Source organism: Salvia hispanica, chromosome 1 (genome assembly GCF_029641045.1).
Source record: "Salvia hispanica isolate PSC_SH4W2 chromosome 1, Shi_PSC_v1, whole genome shotgun sequence".
NCBI classification, from domain to species: Eukaryota; Viridiplantae; Streptophyta; class Magnoliopsida; order Lamiales; family Lamiaceae; genus Salvia; species Salvia hispanica.
In genome coordinates, this window is record NC_142692.1 from 65,243,193 (window position 1) to 65,268,701 (window position 25,509).

At 36.9% G+C, this 25,509-nt stretch overlaps 1 protein-coding gene and 2 long non-coding RNA genes across 6 annotated transcripts; all 3 read right to left on the minus strand.

Annotated features, from left to right (window-relative positions):
• Positions 1-274: 274 nt before the first annotated feature.
• Positions 275-4,923, minus strand: LOC125222561 (tobamovirus multiplication protein 2A-like). Of its 4 annotated transcripts, none has more exons than XM_048125243.2 (7): positions 4,633-4,923; positions 3,972-4,211; positions 3,304-3,403; positions 2,850-2,930; positions 2,669-2,773; positions 1,952-2,164; positions 275-552 (listed from the first exon to the last, which is right to left on the minus strand). In XM_048125243.2, exons 2-7 carry the CDS (start codon positions 4,208-4,210, stop codon positions 445-447), a joined length of 846 nt encoding a protein of 281 aa, XP_047981200.1. In that variant the 5' UTR covers position 4,211; positions 4,633-4,923; the 3' UTR covers positions 275-444. The 4 variants fall into 4 exon arrangements, with proteins under 4 accessions (XP_047981200.1, XP_047981199.1, XP_047981198.1 ...); XM_048125242.2 differs by having other exon boundaries at positions 3,972-4,219; XM_048125241.2 differs by having other exon boundaries at positions 3,972-4,263.
• Positions 4,924-19,331: 14,408 nt separating this feature from the next.
• On the minus strand, positions 19,332-20,438 carry LOC148934409 (uncharacterized). The gene is made up of 2 exons (XR_016132725.1): positions 20,186-20,438; positions 19,332-19,563 (listed from the first exon to the last, which is right to left on the minus strand). It is a non-coding gene; the product is annotated as an uncharacterized LOC148934409 (long non-coding RNA).
• Positions 20,439-23,300: 2,862 nt separating this feature from the next.
• LOC148934410 (uncharacterized) lies at positions 23,301-24,377 on the minus strand. Its single transcript, XR_016130504.1, has 2 exons — positions 24,165-24,377; positions 23,301-23,542 (listed from the first exon to the last, which is right to left on the minus strand). It is a non-coding gene; the product is annotated as an uncharacterized LOC148934410 (long non-coding RNA).
• Positions 24,378-25,509: the final 1,132 nt, after the last annotated feature.

The window sequence follows — 25,509 nt, forward strand, 5'->3', positions numbered from 1 at the left end:
CAAAACTAAAACTGAAGTCTAAGTAAGGAATTCAATTTCAGAAAATTTAATAGACGAAGTGGACTTTCTTTTTTTAAACATAAAACACACTGGTTTTCTGCACAAAGATTAACATTATCGTAATAAGGTAATGCTATGATATTTACACAGACAACAGTTATTCCTCTCTTTTAAGCTCGTTTTGAAGTTGGCTCAATAGTGCAACTAAGCGCCACATTCCACAAAGAAAATTATCTGTTCAACCGATAAGATAAATGATGATGATCACTCTCGATAAGATACAAGACTTCAAATTAAATCACGTGTTTCTGTTGAGTATTATCTCATTAGATACAAAGATCTCACACCAATTACTTACAATCCGGTTGAAACAAACCAAGATCTCACACCAGTTACTTAAATCCAGTTCAAAACAAACCAAATCGTGCAAAACCAACATCAACATCACATTATGATGCAGCCACCCCTTTCCTCGGCTGGTTGTGCAGCAGCTTGCGTGTGCCTGCCCGACTCGGAAGGGTTGTATGTGAACTCCGAAGTATCTAGCCCATACTGTTTCACAAGCAACGAATGATTAACTTCACATGCAAATTAATTCAATGCAATTTAATACTCACTGATACAAGTAACAAGGTGCTGGGAATTTATATCATTCAAGATGTTATTGAATTGAAAACAATTTCCATGGGGGAGTCACATATCCAGGAGAGGTTCAAAGCATGAAGATTAAAATACCCAATATAGTTTTAAACAAGGATGTCTGTCTGTGGTTGGGCTTTAGTCTACCTTCGAGACACAATCACGATCCAACTAAGCTTGGCTTGGATTAGGGTGTAAAAGTTCATAGACTATGAATCAACAAAGACGGTTTTGCATATAAAGACTACTAAAATTATGCACCAAAGACTAAAATTGCAAGGACATTGTAATGTTAACCACTACAAGATCTCTTCTTTTGAGAGAATAAGAAGTACAATATAAAACAGAAAGCCCTTAAAAACTGTGCATCACATAAAGCTTTTCAATTTAGAGCAGAAAGGGGGTTAAATGCGTTAATGCTTATAAATGTGAAGTACATAAAAAGCTATCAACAAATCCAAGTACTTTACAGTGGAATAACTATGATTTGATTGGGAAGATTTCTAAATGGACAAGAATTATGGTTTGCTAGCTACTCTTATTACGTACCTCAGCTACAAATATTAATGTCTATCCTAATGTTCAAGAACTGGAGGAGTAACATATGCCCCAAATTATTTGGAAATAGAACATATGAAAGTGAAATTGATTTAATCTCACAGAAATGAATCATCATGAAACTTTCATCCAATAACCGAATACATATTAGATCATGTAAAATGTTTAAGCATCTAATAATGTGCATTATATTTTATTTTGTGCAATTACTAAGTCACTATTAATAATTAAAGATAGTATTCAAACTATTTTTTTTTTTTGTTGAGATAGTTTGAGATTAAATTGGATAATTAGACAAACTTTCTAGTTTCTATTATATATATATAAGAATATACAAGATCCTTTTCCTGGCTAAATCTTATACTCCTATATTCTTATTTTAACTTATACTTATAATAGAAAGTTTGACTATCAATTCAATTTATCTCATTCTTCTGTATAGTAACAGTACAAGTACACTACTTCCAAAAAAACTTCGCTTCATTTAGTTCAGTTTGAGTTTAGATTTATTATGTGAAATCGCATAAAAAAACCAATAATAACTGGCCGTTTTGATTCTTTGGAACAACTAAAATACTTTAGTATTATACCGTTTTAGGAGGCCCTAATCTAAGACTAGAGATCGAACCTATCAAATTTTTAAAGTGCGATGGTTGGTTGTTCATGGCCTGGCTATACCGTACCTACCATCTATATTATGGAGCAAAACATCATTTAGTCATTCAATGGCTAAATCAGAATAAGAGATTTTCACCTTTTCTCTCATACGTGTGCTCCATGCATCATTTCTACTGGGGCGCTGGTCAAGGGTATTAGCAGCAGAGATACCGGTGGCTGGAACAGGTTGTCTATTTATTAACGGCTGCCGGATCTGTTGCCTTGGTGGACCTACATATTCTTCATCACTATCATAGTCTGCTGGTCTATTAGCAGCCCTTACAATGAGAGCTAACAAAAATATAATTGCCTGCAGTTACACAACAATTAGTTAAATTAAAGAAAAACCAACGTGGTTTATCAAGTTTTTATAATCTGAACAACAAAACTACTTCAGGCCAGATCAAAGGAGATGCAGAAGGCATCTGGAAATTAAGAAAAAATGCAGGAAAAAAGATTGAATGTGAAACACAAATTCAAGAAATTTGAGATAGATGGGAAATTAAATACCATTCATTCCTGGAAACAAGGCTATAATGTCTACACTAAGCAACATAATATCATATCTGCCACACATGCTAAACCTGCACTAGAAAACCCTAATGGGAAAATGTTATCATTATTACCTAAATTATGTGGGCATGTGTCCTCACAAGCTTAGAGTTAAAACCAATTATTTGTTCTTACATATATACATTATGGTGTTGGCTTTCAGGTGTGGCAATTGAAACAGTCACAAATAACAGAATTACTTGCAAAGACGGGCATACAATCATTTCGATTTATTTAAAGCATATGTCAACAGTAGTATTACCTCAAGTATAACAGCACCAAGGGCAACCCACTTGGCAATGTCCCAATTCTCCTCCAGAAATTCATATATCTTATCGAAGTTCCCAGTTTTGTCGGTTGGAATTTCCTGTACGCTTTGCTCGTAAATTAATTTACAACTAATAAATCCAACGTCAAAGATAAACCATCACAATTCAACTAACCTCCCTCCAGCTATTGTCAAAGAATATAAAAGCAGCCGCTCCCAACTCCACCAATATCAACAGGATGACCAGTATTGAAAACTAAATTATCTTAAGGAACACAACCATCTTTCGGAGAACAAAGAAAAAATAATGTCTAAAATTTTAAGGAACTCTTCACACTAGCTTGCTTGCAACAGTTGCCACAAAGATTATTTTACAACAAAATCTAGCAATCAGCATATTGTTAATAATACTTCTTCTCAACTATGAAAGTACCTCGATATTTATATACCAGTGAAAATACCAAGGCGAGGGACGATGATTTACAGTTAACAAATCATCGCGCTCTGTAGATGACAGAGAATCTCCTGAGCATGAAGCCAAGCAGTTTCACCCTCAAATAGATTACTGATATATTGATATAGAATCAAAGAGAAGTAGGTTTAACCAACAAGAGTAATTAGGAGGATACACAAGTCAGGCAGCAACCATTTCGAGTCGCCGTTCCAATGCAACCACAACAAGCAACAAAAAGAACAGCTACACCAATTCCAACGAAAAGATATATAAACCTGCAATTAGCACATGTCAAGTCAATATAATCATTCTCGACAACAAAAATCAACATACTGGAGAGCCTATATGCAACTTTTCTCTTGATTAAAGACATTAGGCAAAATGTAAGCAAGTGAATAGCAAAATCAAGAAAACAACAAAACTATCAAAAAATATATATATCAGCCAAATAATTTCTTTCCAGAAGAACCAATGATCTAAGCAGATGGAAAAGTATATGGATTGGTGGGCAGAAGAAAATTGATGCATGAAAACATCAATGAACAACTAACAAAGATATTTATTGTCAAATTTACTTTCAAAACAAACCAATGAAAACTTATTATATTATCAAAGAGTCAAAATGCGACAAATTCTACAATGATTACTAGTAAAATTTTCAGACTCATTAATAGGCCAAAAAATTGCATGAGCTTTATACTTGGCCAGGCCCTTTATAGCTTTACAATATCTAAAGCATGGACCACAAAAATGCATTAATAAAGAAGAGTCTGATACTTGAGAAAACCATTACATTTGCATAATACAGCAGGAACAAGATAGAGTTGGGTCATCTATTCATACCATGCCTTTGGCAGTTTGTCAAAAATGCTATCGGCCAAAGAAACAGCTATCAGCATGGGCCGACCAAGCTGTACAAGATCCTGACTTGGTGGGGGAAGGGGCGCATCACCACCAGAGGAAGCAGCGTTCTTGTACTCCGCAAAGAGGTATATGCCATATCCAATCATAGCCAAACCCACAAGCATCAAGAAGAAGTTCAAAAGCTTCAAGAGGCACTCCCAAAACCCCTTACACGCCATTCTGTACAACTAATTATCTCTTTTTTAATACAACAGCTAAAACCCTTTACTCCCTGCAAAGCAACTCAATTACTTCACATGCAATATGCAAACAACAAACTTATTTAATAAATGATTTAAGAGATACAAAATTAGACTATGACTCTCACCAAAATCCCAGTTACCCTAATTCAGCTCGCCTCATGAAAATGAAAATTACTAAGATGCATCCAAAATAAACCACACAATATTGCAAGAAAATACCGAAACAGAAAATTAACCGATAAACAACTATTAACGCAGGTGAATTCTGCATCAAAAAGGTGAAATCTGCTGAAATCAACAAATACTAAACAACATTCAGGAACAGGAATAGTGCCGATAGAAAGGAAAATAAGCACAAATTTCTTTATAGGTTTTCGACCGCTCGGATTCGGTTTTACCAGTCGATTTGATCGATCTTGGTGAAGGTGAGTGTGTGAAGCTCCGTGGGGCTGCCGATTTCGGTGGTGATGGTCCAATTTGGGTTTATTCGTTGGTGTCGAGATGTTCGACTGATCTAAGTCGAATGTAATAAAAAATTAGGCGATTTGGCAGATGAAGGCATCGATGTGCAGCGGTGAGAGGTCAGATTTTGTCGCTTCGTTGGAGGAGGTGGAAGTAGGCGGTGGAGAGGGTGTCGCTGAATCAGAATTCGGTGTTGGTGATGAGGGTGGAATTAGATATTAGGTTTGTTTAGTTTGGATAGGTAATGTCGTGTAGTGATAATTAGATTAAGATTGATTAAATTTAATTAAGCCTACTTTATATTTATTAGTTATGTATACAATATATGGGGCGGGCATGTTAGGGTGCCACCACCCCTTAAAATAATATCATATCATCATTTCTAGCCAATCATTTGTACACGTGGACGAATAATAAGCTGCCATGTGGCAAAAAAAAATCTGGAAAAAGACGGGCAGCAATATGCTGGTCTTTGTACAACAATTTTTCTTGAACAGCAATATCCGACCACTATACAGCAATCTATAGATTGTGTTGTGTAGTGTTTGTAATATTGCTGTGTAGCGTTTATAATATTGTTGTATAAACGTTCTCACGTTGTCATTTTAAAGGGGGTTGTCATTTTAACACAAACCTATGGTCAATACTCTTTTACTTATTCATTTTGTAAATTGATTCTGACTAAAATATGTTGGTCATTAGGTTGAACTAGTGTTAGCCCACGCGCTATGCGCGATACATAGTATTTTTATTCTATTAATTAGACATTGTGAATAAACTAAATAAAAAAATATATAGTACTATATAGTAACAATATGTTAAAAAGAGATAAAATTAAATAAATTTTAAATAAAACTACCATGAAAATATTTATTAATTATGACACTTATAGGTCTCTAGAGCGAATAAAAATATCATCGTTAAAACATACGTACTTCAAAACTAAAATGTTATCAATATAAAATTAATGGTATAATATATTTAATATACAACTAAAAAGTATGATAAGAACAATAATGTCATCATAAAAGATAAAACATAATGTACAAAACAAATAAAAACACCCATACATATAAACATTCGAAAGTTTCTATTTTAAAGGGATGAGCCTAAATGGAAATAGTTTCTATTTTTATGTGACGAATGTAGTAGTTCGTAAGACATGAAAAAACTTACTATATGTGAACGACCTTAATTGTACAATAATAAGAATAATAAAATAAAGAAAATATAAATAATAAAATACAAACTCTAATATCCCGCTGACTCTTCCTCCCCCTTATTTTCATCCTTGATTACTCTCCAAATTAAAGATTTATGCATATGCGCGAAAACAAATGTGATAGTTTATGATCTTCATTTTTCTTTGCTTCCTTTCGTCATTTTGTTGCTTTAGGTGTTTTTTTGGCATGAAAACTAAAGTTGTAGCTTCAAAATATTATAGATGGTTAGTTAGAAGCTTACGTAATTTCTATATTCGTAAAAAAAGAATTATAAACTGGACAGAAAAATTAAAACAAAACTAACAAAAAATAAAATAAACTAACATTAAGAAAAAACTTAAATATGAACTAACATCACTGGAAAAATATCTCTCATTGGATACGTGTTTTTGGTCGCCATTCGAGATGCTCTTAGCCGTTGGAAATAAAAACTTATCATGACTTTTCGTAATTTGCCTTCATTAACATGAAAGAATTTCAAAAAAAAATATTCAACTGTAGATCAATATTGCAATTTTTTAAAAATATACAGATGAAGGCTTAATCTCAGTGGAAAAAGCATTTTCGGCTTCCCTTCGATATGCTGTTAGTTGTTCGAAATAATCTCTTGTCACGCCTTTTTTAAACCGCCGGAAACTTATTCATCGTTGCCAATCGCCACCATATTCTCTCGTACCCCCTGCCGATATACTCTCTCCCTGTAGCCATCACACACATACCAAACACAAATAGGATAACACATTTTTTATTAATGGTATTGGTATTTATAGAAAATTATGTAACTTTTGGCTTTCTTCATTTTTCTTGGGTCAATATCATTTATTCTAAATTAAATCAATGATTCATTATTTTTTTAACCTCTCAAATTATGATACTCACATAACCGTGAAGAGTTGATTTTCTGCTTGCTGTATCCTTTCAATTTCTAATTACACACTTCCTAGATCCAGTAAATCAACTAGATCACAAGGTCTAGAGACTCACAAGACTGGAAGTCTGGTCGTTGGTACGCAAACAATCCTTCAAAACCCTCAACCACAGATACTAAACTAGCACAGGGAAGTAGGGATCGATCCCACAAGGATGGACTCGTATAGTACATGCATAGAGATTTGGAAGCTATTTTTGGGTTGGCTGCTGCCACGCATATTTTTGGGTTGAGGAATTTAACTAAGTGAATTTGGAAATAAAGTATGCTATGCTAACTGCTAGATCTAGGCAAAAAATGAATTATGTATAAGAACTAAGTCAGATCAACTACTAGATCTGGGACTTCTACGAACATCTCTAGACCAAGGAGATTAAAACAAGTGGGGACCAAACTCTGAAAAAGGTAAGTACGGACAGAATCGAATCTGCAGCCTAACTAACTAAAGCACCAACTGAAAATGACTTCATCTTCTTCAACAAACACAAATAAATGCAGAGATCGAGAAAAACAAACTCAGATGTAGATTGGAAACATAATTTTAACGGTAAACGAAACAACGACGGAAATCACACTACTAGACGAAGCAAACCAAACAGAACAAAATCCCCATAATCTCATGCACAAATTTCACCTCCCCTGTTCAGATCCACACTTCGGATGCTAAATCCACTCCGGATCCAAGCATCCGAACAAAAATCCAACCGAACACAACTTCAATACCACGATTCTCGAATCTCCTAAAATATTCAGCAACAAATTCAAGAGAACATCTCAAATAAACAAACCAAAATAGCAAGCATCATAATAATCAACACGAAATCTAACTTCATCAAAGCAAATCAAATGTAAATAGAACGGATAAACTGATTCAGCAACAAAAACAGCAAGCTCGACTTCCAAAAGTGAAGTTCGAGACGGAACAGAGTAGTAAACAGAAATTAAGAGAACAATTGTTTCTTCGCCCTCAAGGGACGGTGGTGCACTGATACGTAATTCACGAAAACGAAAACCTCCCCCAATTCCCCATTTCCCTAGTGTGTGTGAGCTAAGAGCGTGACTGTGTGTGGAGTGTGACGGATCTGCCATTCTTGTTGCGCACTCCTTTATTTATAAGCTTCGAGGTGGGGCCTAGCGAGGTATTGATTGACTTGATTGCCCTCAGCTTTTGGCTTCCTTCCTCTAGCTTTTCCTCGTGATTCCGTTCCTGCTCCTCGCTAGATATCCTCCTCCAGCATCTCCTGGATCTAGCGCTACACACACACCTGGCTTAACAAAACTTGTTAGATCCAGCAGAAATGTGATGTTTTTCACTACATAACCAATGCATGAAATTAGCCTTATCAAACTGCTCACACTTAAACCATACTTGTCCTCAAGTATAAAGACAAGAAGAAAAGAAGAATAAGGCGAATTTCAAGCATGGTTATCCCCTTGACCGACTCTACAGACTCTAGACAAAACTCCTACACCTAGACACAACTGAGGCAAAGCTAGACACTAAAACAAAAAGTACATAATCACATAGGATGAAAACATATAAACACATATGCATGAACTGGTTTCAACTTTTAGGCAACCGTCCCCACAAGATTAAGATCAATCCAACAGGCTGCACTCCTCCAAATAGGCCTTTTTCTCCCCTCTACCTAGCCAACCTGTCAGCTCGTCAAGATAGCCTGTTACTTCCCCAATTGTTAGATTCACTCGATCGCTCATTCCTTACCAGGGATGTTAGGACCGATTCTCTCTTAAGTTATTGCCAAACCACTGAAGCCTCGGGTTATGAGAATTCCTCCTTCTATCCTCCGTCACTATCCCCCTTTTTTTTCTTTTTTTTTTTTTCTTTCTGGACTTCGTCCAGCTTATACCTCCTTGATTTCCTGGACTTCGTCCAGCTTATACCTCCTTGATTTTTTTCTCTCTTTTTATTTCCTCCTCTGGACTTCGTCCAGCTTATACCTCCAAATTTTTGCGATTATATATTTTCTCCTTTCCCTTTTTTTTATTATTTTTTTCTTTTCTCTTTTCCTTCAGCATTCAGTGGCAGACTTTTGACATGTGTTAGCTCTAAGTGTTATCACAGGCTTATAACTCACCTCTAGAGTAGGGCTTCACAACTAGGCAAGTAAAGGCATTTACTATCGTTCTCGCTTCATTCAGATTGGTTCGGCTTACTAAAGAATCAGGCTTCTAAGTTGGAATACCTCCTATTTTCAATTGCTCTCCCTAAGGGAATCTGCCGTATTATATCCACTAGTTCATGCGACACACCCCTAGACCTACGACTCCTCAAAGCATAATAACACTGCATTGACTCCTCTCCCCCTCCCACTTCACTCAAGCTTGTCCTCAAGCCATCGTCGTGAAGGGGGGAAAACAGAGAATTCAATGCAGAATTAAACAACAATTTCACTTCTCACACTTAGACCGAGCAACGGGCTAAGTGGGAGAAGAATAAACCAACAGAAAACATAGAACTTCTCACACTTAGACCAAGCATTGGGCTAAGTGGGAGAAGATAGCATAAAACACAGCAACGCATGGAAATAAAACACAGAAAAAGAAACACAAAAACTAAAATTTACTTGGTCTGGGGAAATTGCTCATTTCTGGGGCTGGCTCCCGCGAGAGCCAGACGGTGGTGGAACACTGGGGCGGTTTGTTTTCACTTTCTTCTTCGCTGGTTGCTCCAGCTCTTCCTTTCCTTCTGCAGCTTGATCGAGTCCTGGTTTCCTCATTAGCATTTTCGTCCTCGGTGGATTTGGTTAGGGTTTGTAAGCTTAGAGAGAGAATGACAGTAGAGAGAGGGAGGAGCAAGTTGTGAAATTATTATGTGGAGAGAGAAGGTCGGTTCGCATCTTTTACACAGAAGAGAGAGACGGTTGCAGGCATGACATCAGCGACCGTACTCCTCCATAATTGTCGGCATTTTGAATTTCAAATTATAACTTCCCTCCTCAACTGCTCCTTCATGCACTCTTCCTCTAATTGATTCCCTTGACCGCGACCTAAAAAAATATGAAGACCCCAGACTCCTGGGTCAAGGTTAAAGTACGAGACATAAATCCCCTTTGAGTTTGGGTCTTCGAAAATATTTTTGGAAATTTTTGAATTTTTATTTTGTTTGGATTTTCTTTGTCTTCTAAAGCAATTAAACTATGTACAATTACCTTTGAATATTCTCGAATCCCCTGGATCAGTGTGTAAAAACATAACATTTCCCTTGACCCAGGAGTTCATCGAGAATATTCCTTTGTCTGGCTAAGTGATAACTGAGAGCGCACGTAGTGGTATTTCCTCCACTACGCATAGCTCAGAATTATCCCTATAGACTTTCAATCTATGGCCATTAACAAGAAAAGGGACCGAGTTAGGAGCACTTCCCTGGATTTCCACTGCTCCGTGTGCGCGGAGGCCAACGATGGTATATGGACCTACCCACTTTGACTTCAACTTCCCTGGCATTAGCTTGAGTCTGGACTGAAATAGAAGTACTTTCCGCCCCACCTGAAGTTCCTTGACCCGGAGGTTCTTGTCGTGCCAGAGCTTCGTTCTTTCCTTGTACCACATTGCTGAATCGAATGCCTCTAGCCGTAGTTCCTCCAGCTCCTGTAATTGCAGCTTCCTTTCTTCTTCACATGCCACAGACTTCATATTCATTTCCTTAATGGCCCAGTATGCCTTGTGCTCCACTTCCACGGGTAAGTGACACATTTTCCCAAACACCAACCTATAAGGTGACATCCCGATTGGTGTCTTGTAAGCAGTTCTATACGCCCACAAAGCATCGTCAAGGCGTTTACTCCAATCCTTCCTTGTGGTGTTAACTGATTTTTCCAAAATACTCTTTATCTCCCTATTAGAGACTTCAGCTTGCCCATTCGATTGGGGGTGATATGGTGTAGACAATCTATGATGCACGCCGTATTTCCTCATGAGCGCTTCTATAGTGCGGTTGCAGAAGTGTGTTCCTTGATCTGAGATAATCGCTCTAGGAACTCCATATCTGCTGAAAATGTTTGACTTCAGAAACTTGGCCACCTCTTTAGACTCACAAGTGGGCGTAGCCTTCGCCTCTATCCATTTGGAAACGTAGTCTACAGCGACCAATATGTAAGCATTTCCGTACGACGACGGAAATGGGCCCATAAAATCCATCCCCCAAACATCGAAAATTTCGCAGATCACTATGGGCACTTGGGGCATCTCATCTCGTCTCGAGATTCCCCCTGTCTGTTGACATCTTTCGCAGCATTGACAGTATTCAAAGGCATCCTTGTTCAATGTAGGCCAGTAGAATCCACTGTCTAAAACTTTCCTTGCGGTTCTCCTTGGTCCGAAATGCCCTCCACACGCCAAGGAGTGACAATGATGGAGTACATCTCTTTGTTCCCATTCAGGAATGCAACGTCGAATTATCTGATCTGCACACATCTTCCAAAGATAAGGATCATCCCAGAAGTAATATTTGGCTTCGCTTTTAAGCTTCATCTTCTGGGCCCGGGAGGCTTCCTCTGAACTTGGCACCTCTCCCGTGACCAAGTAATTTGCCAGGTCTGCGTACCATGGTTCTGCGTTACGTACGCGCTTTCCTCGATCAGATTCTCCTGGACCGGTTAAAACTAAGACAGATTCCCAGCTTATCGGTCTAGGTGGTTCGTCCATATAGTACAAATGCTCTTCGGGAAAAACATCGGGAATAGCCTCGTCCGTATCTCCTTGATGAATTCTACTCAAGTGGTCAGCCACTCGATTCTCTGTTCCTCTTTTGTCTCTTACTTCCCAATCAAACTCCTGTAGAAGTAGGACCCATCGAATTAGCCTTGGCTTTGATTCTTTCTTAGCTAGCAAGTACTTTATTGCTGCATGATCAGTGAAAACAATAACCTTTGACCCAAGAAGATAAGGGCGGAATTTTTCGAACGAGTAGACGACAGCCAACATTTCCTTCTCCGTAGTATCGTAATTCTTCTGAGCTTGATTTAGTGTCTTGGACGCATAGAAAATTACGTAGTTTTTCCCATCTATCTTCTGCCCTAGGACGGCTCCCACAGCGAAATCGCTCGCGTCGCACATTATCTCAAAAGGGTGATTCCAGTCCGGTGCCCTGATAATTGGTGCGGACACTAGTCTCTCCTTGAGCAATTGAAATGCCCTCTTGCATCCCTCATCAAACTCGAACTCCACATCGTTGTGCAGCAAATGAGTGAGTGGTTGCGCAATTTTTGCAAAGTCCTTGATAAACCTTCGATAAAACCCTGCGTGACCGAGGAATCCTCTAACTTCCTTTTGATTTGTAGGGTAAGGTAGCTTTGCAATCACTTCCACCTTTGCCTTGTCCACTTGTATTCCTCTTTCAGAGACCACATGACCTAAAACAATCCCCTCAGTTACCATGAAGTGACATTTTTCAAAATTCAGGACTAGATGTTTCTCTTGACATCTTTGCAGCACTAGGTCAAGGCTGGCTAAACAAGTATCAAATGAGCCTCCATATACAGTGAAATCATCCATGAATATCTCGATGCATACCTCTAGTAGATCCGAAAAAATACTCATCATACAACGTTGGAATGTACCTGGTGCATTACATAGACCAAATGGCATCCTTCGGTAGGCATAAGTTCCAAAAGGGCATGTAAATGTGGTCTTTTCCTGGTCCTCTGGGTCCACGAAAATCTGGAAATAACCGCTATATCCGTCGAGGAAACAGAAATACTGTTTACCAGCCAGCCTCTCTAGCATCTGGTCAATGAATGGTAAAGGAAAATGATCCTTTTTGGTGGCTTCATTTAGTTTCCTATAGTCAATGCACATCCTCCATCCAGTGACCAGTCGAGTAGGCACCAACTCGTTCTTGTCATTCTTCACCACTTGTATTCCAGACTTCTTAGGTACCATGTGAACCGGACTGACCCACTCGCTATCTGGAATAGAGTATATGATTCCAAGGGACAGTAGTTTCAGAACTTCCTTGAGCACTTCCTCCCTCATGTTTGGATTCAGTTTCCTTTGTGGATCACGCCGAGCCTTTGCCCCTTCCTCTAGTCTGATGTGGTGCATGCAAAGATCAGGGCTAATTCCAACTAGGTCAGAAAGTGTCCACCCTATGGCCTTCTTGTTCCTCCTTATTACTTCCAGCAGCGCACTCTCTTGGTCTTCAGTCAAGCGGCTGTTAATTATCACTGGACAAGTTTCTCCTTCCTCCAGGTATGCATACTTTAAATTTTCAGGCAAAGTTTTCAACTCCTTCTTCGGTGTGATGGCTTCCTGAGGTAAAGGGTTCTCCGCCTTACTTCTTGGCGCCATTTCCTCTAGATTCGCTCCCTCGTCTGGGCTCTTCTCCTGAACAGATCTGGCTGATTGGAATGATAGTGGCTGGTGGCAGAATGCCATGATCGCTTCATTGATCTGATCATCTGTCAAGTCCTGTGTGAAAAAAGTTTCACACCATCCTGTCACCTCCTTTTCTACAGTCTGGCTCAGCTCCGAATTGTCAAACTGTTCCTGCATTAGTTCAGTCTCAAGATATTCTTGGACTAGGGGGTTAATTACATCTACAACATGCAAGTTTTCAACATCAAGCGGTTTTTTCATAGCTTCTTCAATGTTGAAGGTGTATTTCTCCCCATGATAGTCCAGGCATATGGTTCCATCAAACACATCAATAACAGTCTTCGCGGTGCGAAGGAAAGGTCTCCCCAGTAACACCCCACTAGACTCAGTAGATTCATTTCCCCTCATTTTTATCACATGAAAATCAGCTGGGTATAGGAAATCATGCACTCTAACTATAACATTTTCCAATACTCCCTCAGGAGAGATGCATGTTCTATCGGCCAACTGAATCACTACTTTAGTATCAACCAAACTGACTCCCACCAATTTTTTATATATTGACAGCGGTAGGACATTTATCGAAGCACCTAGATCACACATGGCATGCTCAATTTTAATATCACCTATAGAAATAGGAAGAGTGAACATACCTGGATCTGTACACTTTGACGGCATCCTCCTCTTTTGTATCACGGCGGATACATTTTCTCCTATAACAATCTTCCCATCAGGTTTGGTTTTTCCTGCTATGAATTCCTTGATGAACTTGCTGAAGGTGGGTATTTTCAGAGCCTGCAAAAAGGGTAGGTTAATCTCCAGCTTACTAAATATTTCCACAAGGTCCTCAGTATCATCTTTCTTTTTCTTGGCTTCTCCTCGATATGGGAATGGTTTGGGTCGCTTTACTGCATTCGTGGAACTCCCTGCTGGGGCTGCACCTGTCTCCCTGCTTCCCTCTTTAAGTTCCAACTCAGGTTCTGGATCAAGGAAAAATGGGTCACTTAGTCGAGGCATAGATCCCCTTAAATCTCCCTCCTGGAGGTCATCCTGTATAGGAATTTCTCTGAGTCCAGGATCATCTCCTCGAGACTTCTGATTCCCCTTTTCTCCGTTCATCTGTGAGGGTGTCTCCTCGTTTATCACTTGCTTCGGTCCTTCATAGCCTTTCCCCGATCTCAAGGTAATTTGACTAATATTTGCTCGGTCTGGTGGTTTGACAGTGGCAGGCAATTTCCCTTCATTTCCCCGCATTTCGTTCAGCGACGTGGCCAACTGGGACATCTGCTTTGCCAACATGTCCATGGCAGACTTCTGCTCCTGCTGGGCATCTTGAATTTTGTGCACCACGTCATTATTAGCCTGCATGTTATTCTGCATGTGTTGTTGGAAATTTACCAGGTCATGCACCATGTCATCAAGATTCCGCTGTGGTCGGAAACCTTGAATTGAACTGGGATTAAATCCTTGATTTTGATTGGTTCCAACCACCTGGTTCTGGCGAAAATTTCCCTGACCTCCTTGATTATTGTTGTACTGGGTTGCTGGACCTGGGTGACTCTGTTGGAAATTTTGATTGTTTCCTGAATTGTTCCTCTGATGCGGTGGCACATAAGAATTCCCTTGGTTGCTCTGGTTCCTGTTGTTCCAGTTATGCTGATCCCCTTGGTTACGGAAATTCCAGTTGTTCAGCCCCTCTTGCTGCTTCCCTGCCCAGTTAGAATTATGCTGTGGTCCTTCCTGATTCCGGCTGGGCCATGTCTGCTGGTTCTCCGCTGGACCTGGGTGTTGTGACTGTGGTTGTTGGTTCCCTTCAGCCCATCTGAAACAAGGATTGTCCCTCCATGGTGCCTCCTTAATCTTCCACTGGTTCCAGTTGGTATTTTGATTACTTTGATTCCAATTCCCCATTGCATTCACTTGAGCTTGGAAATCTCCATCGAGTGAGGGATTATTGTAAAATTGAAGCTGATGTTCCTCTTGACCTGGGTTTTTTTCCTTATCAGTCGACCCAGGGGTATTTTTCTTTTCAATGGCATTTAGCAGTGCCTTCTCCAGTCGATCTATTCTGTCTCTAACCTCTTCTCCTTCTCGTTCCTTAACTGTGTTCGCGGAGCTTCTCCTCATGATAGCACGCGGGCAGTCATACGCCTTCTTCGCGTCGATTAATCTTCCCAGAATCTCGCGTGCCTCGCTTGCCTTATTCTTGGTGAAATTCCCCCCGCTCGAGGAATTCATTAAGTCCTTGGACTCAGGATTTGCCCCTTCGTAGAATAGATAAAATGTTTCAGCCTCCGTCATCCTGTGATTTGGGCAAGCGTCAAGCAGGCCTTTAAACCGAGACCAATATTGGCTTAAAGATTCATCGTAGTCCTGCTTACACTCTTGAATTTCTTTTTTCAAAGCGTTTGTCTTATTGGACGGAAAGAAATAGTCCAGGAACTCCAATTTGAAATCCCTCCATGTGGTGATCGAGTCAGGTGGAAGCCTCAGCAACCAAGTGTTTGCCTCTCCTTTCAATGCAAATGGAATCGCTCGCAGGCGATAGTCCTCCTCGGTAGTTTCGTTAGGCCTTTTCTGGATGCTACATAGCTTACTAAACTCGTTCAAAAACTCATAAGGACACTCATTCCTCCGTCCAGAGAATGTAGGTAAAACGCCCAGCACATTCGTCTTGATCTCAATAGACCGCTGACGTTGATTTGACACTATGGCATGAGCTGGCTCTCCGTCGAGATGTGCAGTTAGCGAACCAATCTCTGGGTCTAGGTCCACTAAGTTTGCCATTACAGACTCCTCTTCCTCCCTTTCCGAATGCTCAGTTTCTGACGACGACCGTGAATCCTCTTTCCCCGATGAATTCCACTCTTCTTCACTCCCTGATTCAAACGGAAATGGATCTACAGTTGACAACCCCGATCTGGTAGTTATGGCGGATGTTGATTCCTTAACTTGCCACTTCAACTGCACGTTCCTTGACCAAGATGGGTTGCTCCAGATTCCTGACCTTGAGCCCTTGCTCATAAACTGCCAAAAGCGAAATTCAAAAGATTAAAACTATTTACACCAAATCTCTAAACACATAAACAAACTACGCCATCCATCCCCGGCAACGGCGCCATTTGAAGAGTTGATTTTCTGCTTGCTGTATCCTTTCAATTTCTAATTACACACTTCCTAGATCCAGTAAATCAACTAGATCACAAGGTCTAGAGACTCACAAGACTGGAAGTCTGGTCGTTGGTACGCAAACAATCCTTCAAAACCCTCAACCACAGATACTAAACTAGCACAGGGAAGTAGGGATCGATCCCACAAGGATGGACTCGTATAGTACATGCATAGAGATTTGGAAGCTATTTTTGGGTTGGCTGCTGCCACGCATATTTTTGGGTTGAGGAATTTAACTAAGTGAATTTGGAAATAAAGTATGCTATGCTAACTGCTAGATCTAGGCAAAAAATGAATTATGTATAAGAACTAAGTCAGATCAACTACTAGATCTGGGACTTCTACGAACATCTCTAGACCAAGGAGATTAAAACAAGTGGGGACCAAACTCTGAAAAAGGTAAGTACGGACAGAATCGAATCTGCAGCCTAACTAACTAAAGCACCAACTGAAAATGACTTCATCTTCTTCAACAAACACAAATAAATGCAGAGATCGAGAAAAACAAACTCAGATGTAGATTGGAAACATAATTTTAACGGTAAACGAAACAACGACGGAAATCACACTACTAGACGAAGCAAACCAAACAGAACAAAATCCCCATAATCTCATGCACAAATTTCACCTCCCCTGTTCAGATCCACACTTCGGATGCTAAATCCACTCCGGATCCAAGCATCCGAACAAAAATCCAACCGAACACAACTTCAATACCACGATTCTCGAATCTCCTAAAATATTCAGCAACAAATTCAAGAGAACATCTCAAATAAACAAACCAAAATAGCAAGCATCATAATAATCAACACGAAATCTAACTTCATCAAAGCAAATCAAATGTAAATAGAACGGATAAACTGATTCAGCAACAAAAACAGCAAGCTCGACTTCCAAAAGTGAAGTTCGAGACGGAACAGAGTAGTAAACAGAAATTAAGAGAACAATTGTTTCTTCGCCCTCAAGGGACGGTGGTGCACTGATACGTAATTCACGAAAACGAAAACCTCCCCCAATTCCCCATTTCCCTAGTGTGTGTGAGCTAAGAGCGTGACTGTGTGTGGAGTGTGACGGATCTGCCATTCTTGTTGCGCACTCCTTTATTTATAAGCTTCGAGGTGGGGCCTAGCGAGGTATTGATTGACTTGATTGCCCTCAGCTTTTGGCTTCCTTCCTCTAGCTTTTCCTCGTGATTCCGTTCCTGCTCCTCGCTAGATATCCTCCTCCAGCATCTCCTGGATCTAGCGCTACACACACACCTGGCTTAACAAAACTTGTTAGATCCAGCAGAAATGTGATGTTTTTCACTACATAACCAATGCATGAAATTAGCCTTATCAAACCGCAAATTTTAAAAGTGCATAATAAAACCGTTTTAATGATTAAGGAAAAAACTTTTGACTAAGAAACCGATTATGCGTAGCAATTTATTGTTGGTAAATGTCAATTATTGAAAACCGTTATGCATATGCATAATGTTTCTAAATTCTAATCAATTCAGTGATGAATTATATTTAAATTTATTGTGTAGATTCCAGCAAATAATGGTCTATTAAATTATTATAAGCATGAGCTTTAACAAATAAGTATAATAAAAAGTACAAATAACTGTCAATATAAAAACTTGTTAATTACTACTATAATCCAGTTTACCAAACTATATACGTCTCAATTTTCAATTTTATATTTCTGCTAATGGTTTTCATTCTGATTTTATTTTCTTATATCTAATTATAAATTTAAGATATTTAACAACTCACAATTCCAATGAGGTTTATTTATTTTTCAACTTCTGAATCAAAAAAATTTAGTTGCAACTTTCACACCATTCCACCAAAATGAATTGGGTGACTAAACTTCTTACATTATTGATTGAATTTGGAGGACGAATATTTCTACAAATCTACAAATTAATTGGAAACCGAAATGAATTGATACAAATCTATAAATTAATAAGCAGGTACAAAAGCAAAATAGTGGGAAGATTTTGTAATGTTTTATACTCCCTCCGTCCCAGAAAGATTGTCCCAGTTCATTTTTTGCACTCGTTTTGCAAAAATAATAATAAATAGGTAAAGTTGAAAGAGAGTAAAATAAGAGAAAGAATAATGTAGGTAAGACTATTCTCTACATTATTCTCTATTTTACTTTACTCTCTCTCTACTTTAACTATTTATTATTATTTTTGCAAAATGAGTGTGAAAAAGGAAATTGGACAATCTTTCTGGGACGGAGGGAGTAGCTACTATCCAAAACTCATTAATATTTAAAATCCTTTCCAAAACTTTTAAATATTCAAAATATAACTCAAAACTTGTAAATATTCAAATTTACGCCCAAAATTCATAAATATTCAAATTAAGGCCAAAATTCACCTTTTATATATGTATAGATAGATTTAATTGGGCTTTCATATGCCATATATTTTGGACCAGATTTATTAGTAATGCGCCTGTTTTTGTTTGATCTATAAATATTTCTTACACTGTCCAATTTAATAATTTTATTATTTCTGATATTTTAAAATTCAGTATATTTTTTTCTCTTTTTATGTTTAAAACAATTACACTTTTTATTACATTTTGTTTAATTCGGTTGTACTGATATTTATTGTTTTTTAGGCAATGTTGGTCTATCCGTTAAAAGTCCTATTATTTGCTTCTTCTTTTCTTTTTTTTTTCTTGTGGAAGAGGGTTTTATATTTTCTTTTATTTGTATATCTTATTCTATTTCAACCACTCCTATATTGTTATTTATGTTATTTAATATTGCCACATATATTACATATTAAAATTGTAAAATGGTATGATGAATATGAAATTAGTTTTACAGTATAATGTTATGAATATTTTTAATAATTAGATTATATTATTTACTGTAAAAATATTTTTATATTATTTACTCTATATTCTTTATTTTAATATGTCACACCCCAACACTTATGACATATGCACTTACTATAAATAAATTCAAAAATTTTTAAATAAATAATCCACACGTATTATATAATTTCAAAAACCACTATTTATCAAGTACATATTTCAAAACATTCTAACAGGCAGTTGGACCCTCTCACCACTCTATATACTATATATTTATCTACATGCAAAAATGATGAGGAGGAGAAGGTTGCCAAAACGTGTCAGCCGCCGACCCTGATAATAACTGTAACTCACATCAACCCACGAATCATTGATATCTTATTCCTGAAAATTATTAGTGGTTTATATGAGCCACAACTCAGTGTATATAAACCTTACCTTTAATTCCACATCCCAAAACTCAAACATATTCTCTAACCAATATATATAACAATTACCAACGAACAATATAAACAACTTCATATACATATGCATATGCCACTCTGTTCAATTTATTATTCTGTGACTGGTCAATCCTGGTATCTGCTCGGGATTTCCAATATGCCAGTATGATTTGACCCGAAGGTCCCACTATGATTTGACCCGAAGGTCCCACTATGATTTGACCCGTAGGTCCCACTGTGAATTGACCCGTAGGTCCCAATATGATTTGACCCGAAGGTCCCAATATGATTGACCCGAAGGTCCCATTGTGTCCACTGTGATTTCAGATCCAGGACAAGACTATCACAGATCCTCTTTAATCAAATGATTCAGTTAATTCCAATACCATATGCAAAACATATCTATTGCATCAATTACATATTTCTATCATATTCCACCATTGATATCAAATAACACATAATCATATCATAGTCATATCATATAGTCCAATTATTCACTTTATATAAATACCTAGCAAGAAGCACATAAAACATGTAAAATTAAAAGTGTGATTTATACACACCTGAATATGATAGGTAAACAACTCAAAAGCTTGATCCCTTCTCTTCATTTGCCACTCTCAGATTGTATATAGTTGTTACTTCTAAATCCTAAATACTCTTTCTACTATTCTTGTTTTTCTCCTAACTCTCGTTTCTCTTTATAATTCACGCTCTCGATATTTCTTCTTAATAAATAATGAACTGAGTATATGTTATTCTATTTTTTTTTCCACTAAGAGTGCACCGACTCTACATATATGCCTTTTTTGGTTAATGTCGTCCCCCTCTAATATTAACATGAAGGCTAGTATATGAAGCATAAATAATTTAGATAAATGGTAACCTGCATGCTACGTAGTACTTTATTTTATTGACATCTGTCTTATGAAATTGGTGGCACTTTAATTGGTGACCACGTATACTAACACATTCATATTTCAAGCTATACTACTACTATTATTTATATTATATTGATTTAGGATTACTGTCATTTTCTATATACTAATATATTTATATATACGTACATAATTACTAGTACTATATGGTACACATGCACACATTTACCTAATTATTGTATATATATACTGATTTATACTATAATAATACAATATATATATATATATACATCTATTTAACGATTTCCGCAAATCAAAACTATCCATATATTCGATTATAGTGTGTCGATTATAACCATAAATATATTCTCTATTGCATACTTAATATCTCTATACTAAAAATGACAATATAATATGTAATGACTATAAAATATGCTAATATGCGAAATAATGCATGTTTCGGGTTAGGGATGTCACAATTCTTCCCCTCTTTAAGAATTTTGTCCGCAAAATTCATTCCTCTCCATGTTAACGTACTCAAAGAAATTGCTAACCCGTAAATAGATGTGGATAGTTCTTTCTCATCTTTTCTTCACAATTGTTTCATCCGGCGGTCCACTATATTGACAGGTTCTTCTATATAACTCAAGTTTTCAAAAATTTGTATATCAGGATCTTTTACAACATGTGAAGGATCAGATCGATAAAGCCGAATCCTACTGACATAGAAAATATTATGAATCTGTGCCAACTCTGGAGGTAATGTTAACCTTTTTGCTCGAATCGCATGACTCCTTTCTGAGGTGAAACTCACAAAAAGACTTTATCAAGACTGAGATAATAAATCGCGGATCTCTGTCAATATATAAGATACTAGAATACCATATAAGCGTTCCTGCAGATAATGATGTCAAATCTTCAAAGCAAAATAATGTCACTAATAACAGATTTTGAACAGAATAAGAAACTTCATGTACTTGCGATTGTTACAACGCATGATCAATATACTTTCCATTAAGTCAAAAGATAACCAAATCCATGTTTCAGCGCATCAATATAAATAACATAATATCTTGTACCTGCGGAGATAACCAAAATAGATGACATATTCAATCGATGCTTCCACTCATTAAAACTCTTTTGATATGCTTCACCCCATATAAAAGAAGAATTCTGTCGTACTAACTTCATTATCAATTGAATACTAATCGAGAAATATTTCCAGTTGAAAACCAGTTCAATCTTATGTAGATCCACTTCTATTCCATGACCTGACACCACGTGTCCCAACAATACTACATGTTTTAGCAAAAACTCACATTTACTCAATCTTGCAATAATCTGTTTATCTCGCAGAACTTGTAATACTGACTGCAGTGATTAACATGCTCATCTGTACTTCATGAATATAATAGTAAGTCAATAGAAATAATCGCTAACTGATCCAGGAATAGTTGAGAGTTCATCAATGCCATAAATAATTGTAGGTACAATAGTTAATTCGAAAGGCATAACCAAAACTCATAATGGCCGTACTGAGTTCAAAATGGTGTCTCTGCAATATTCTCTTTAGTTATCTTCAACTGATGATATCTTGATCGAAAATCAGTACTCGAAAACAGTTGCATACCTTGATATTGATCAAATAAGTCTTCTATTCTCGGTAATAGATATCTATTCTTCACTGTCACTCGATTCGACTTCCAATAGTGTATATAATGTCGCAGTGTATCATCTTTCTTCTTCAAAAATAATATTGGTGCTCTCCATAGTAAAACATTGAGTGATACATATCTCTTGTCTGACAATTCTTGTAACTGTTTCTTAAACTCTTGAATATCTAATGAAGATGGTTGATAAGTAGAAATAAAAATAAATGCAATGCTCAATAGAGAAATATGTCTCCTGATAAGGTGAAAATCCAGATAAATCTGCACTTCCAATAAATCAAAAAGCCGATATAGATAATATAAGAAAACCTGGAACAATATATTGATTACCGTAAAATATCACTCAATCCCGTCTCGATGATTATATTACCATTTCTTTTACTTGACAAGATACCTTGGTTCGATGAAGTGAAAACCAATATATACCCATAATAATAATCAAAGCTTGTGTATGACCAAGAGAATCAATACCCGCTGGCAGCTCAACTGAATTAACTCGCAACACCTTCTCTAGAAAACTGTGTATATTGAAATAATGTCAGCTCATAATCAACAAACAGAGTTCCTTGATTAAAGATAAAACCTTCTCTTCTTCTTATAACAATACACTTCTCTGCATATATTTAGCATTGAGTTCTCTAGAAAAATCGTCTGAACTGAATACCAGAGGTTGTATATAGCTTGTTATTTCCCACCAAGAGTAAGTATTGCTTCAAAGAAGAGATACCCTATAATCAAAAACATCTTCTGACATACAACTCATCTGATTGAACACCAGTTCTATCACTTTTAACTATATCTCAGCCTCAGTCAGATTAGCCCCATAAAATCAACAATTTCTACTTTTCCGAGCTCTTTAAATTTTTTACCTGTTTACCTCATCATTGGTCCATGTACCAAAAATCCCAATATGATGCAGCGTGTATATGAGATGTTTCTACAATTAATTGACGATGCAGGGTGGCTGACCGTGACATATGTTCATGACAATACAAATGCAAATGAAACTTATAACCAAAATGTATCATATGATATGCACGAATGCTACGTCCCAGCGGGATTCTATCCCCGCTCTGATACCACCTAAACTGTCACACCCCAACACTTATGACATATGCACTTACTATAAATAAATTCAAAAATTTTTAAATAAATAATCCACACGTATTATATAATTTCAAAAACCACTATTTATCAAGTACATATTTCAAAACATTCTAACAGGCAGTTGGACCCTCTCACCACTCTATATACTATACATTTATCTACATGCAAAAATGATGAGGAGGAGAAGGTTGCCAAAACGTGTCAGCCGCCGACCCTGATAATAACTGTAACTCACATCAACCCACGAATCATTGATATCTTATTCCTGAAAATTATTAGTGGTTTATATGAGCCACAACTCAGTGTATATAAACCTTACCTTTAATTCCACATCCCAAAACTCAAACATATTCTCTAACCAATATATATAACAATTACCAACGAACAATATAAACAACTTCATATACATATGCATATGCCACTCTGTTCAATTTATTATTCTGTGACTGGTCAATCCTGGTATCTGCTCGGGATTTCCAATATGCCAGTATGATTTGACCCGAAGGTCCCACTATGATTTGACCCGAAGGTCCCACTATGATTTGACCCGTAGGTCCCACTGTGAATTGACCCGTAGGTCCCAATATGATTTGACCCGAAGGTCCCAATATGATTGACCCGAAGGTCCCATTGTGTCCACTGTGATTTCAGATCCAGGACAAGACTATCACAGATCCTCTTTAATCAAATGATTCAGTTAATTCCAATACCATATGCAAAACATATCTATTGCATCAATTACATATTTCTATCATATTCCACCATTGATATCAAATAACACATAATCATATCATAGTCATATCATATAGTCCAATTATTCACTTTATATAAATACCTAGCAAGAAGCACATAAAACATGTAAAATTAAAAGTGTGATTTATACACACCTGAATATGATAGGTAAACAACTCAAAAGCTTGATCCCTTCTCTTCATTTGCCACTCTCAGATTGTATATAGTTGTTACTTCTAAATCCTAAATACTCTTTCTACTATTCTTGTTTTTCTCCTAACTCTCGTTTCTCTTTATAATTCACGCTCTCGATATTTCTTCTTAATAAATAATGAACTGAGTATATGTTATTCTATTTTTTTTTCCACTAAGAGTGCACCAACTCTACATATATGCCTTTTTTGGTTAATGTCGTCCCCCTCTAATATTAACATGAAGGCTAGTATATGAAGCATAAATAATTTAGATAAATGGTAACCTGCATGCTACGTAGTACTTTATTTTATTGACATCTGTCTTATGAAATTGGTGGCACTTTAATTGGTGACCACGTATACTAACACATTCATATTTCAAGCTATACTACTACTATTATTTATATTATATTGATTTAGGATTACTGTCATTTTCTATATACTAATATATTTATATATACGTACATAATTACTAGTACTATATGGTACACATGCACACATTTACCTAATTATTGTATATATATACTGATTTATACTATAATAATACAATATATATATATATATATATACATCTATTTAACGATTTCCGCAAATCAAAACTATCCATATATTCGATTATAGTGTGTCGATTATAACCATAAATATATTCTCTATTGCATACTTAATATCTCTATACTAAAAATGACAATATAATATGCAATGACTATAAAATATGCTAATATGCAAAATAATGCATGTTTCGGGTTAGGGATGTCACATAATATATTTAGCTATTAATATATCTTTATTATTTAAAAATTTTTTGTCCCGTACATGGCACAGGTGATAACACTAGTTGATTTAATCTCACATGAATGAATCATCATGAAACTTTCATCCAAAAGCCCAGTACATATTAGATAATGTAAAATGTGATTTAAGCATCTAATAATGTGTATTTTATTTTCTTTCGTGCATTACTAAGTCACTGTTAATAATTAAAGATAGTATTCAACCTAAATTTTTTAAAAATAAAAAATAATTTTTTTATTGTGTTAGTTTGAGATAAATTGGATAAGCATTCAAACATTCTAGTTGCTATTATACTCCTCCGTCCCACAAAAATATGGGCATTTGGGACGTCACGAAAATTAATGCACAATTGGTAAAGTAAGAGAGAGATAGAAAGAAAAAGTAATTATAGTATTGTTAGTGGAGAATGAGGCTCACCTTATTAAAGAGAAAGAAGTTACCAAGAGTAGAAGGGGATATTTTTATAGGACATCTCAAAATGGAAAACTTCCTTATTTTTATGGGTCAGAGGGAG

Excerpts from the sequence above, each read along its gene's own strand:
- LOC125222561 (XM_048125243.2), bottom strand. The coding sequence starts at position 4,210 with ATGGCGTGTAAGGGGTTTTGGGAGTGCCTCTTGAAGCTTTTGAACTTC. Across the intron at positions 3,404-3,971 it reads GACAAACTGCCAAAGGCATG|GTTTATATATCTTTTCGTTG; the intron begins GTATGAATAGAT and ends TGCTAATTGCAG. Across the intron at positions 2,165-2,668 it reads TTGGTGCTGTTATACTTGAG|GCAATTATATTTTTGTTAGC; the intron begins GTAATACTACTG and ends GTGTAACTGCAG.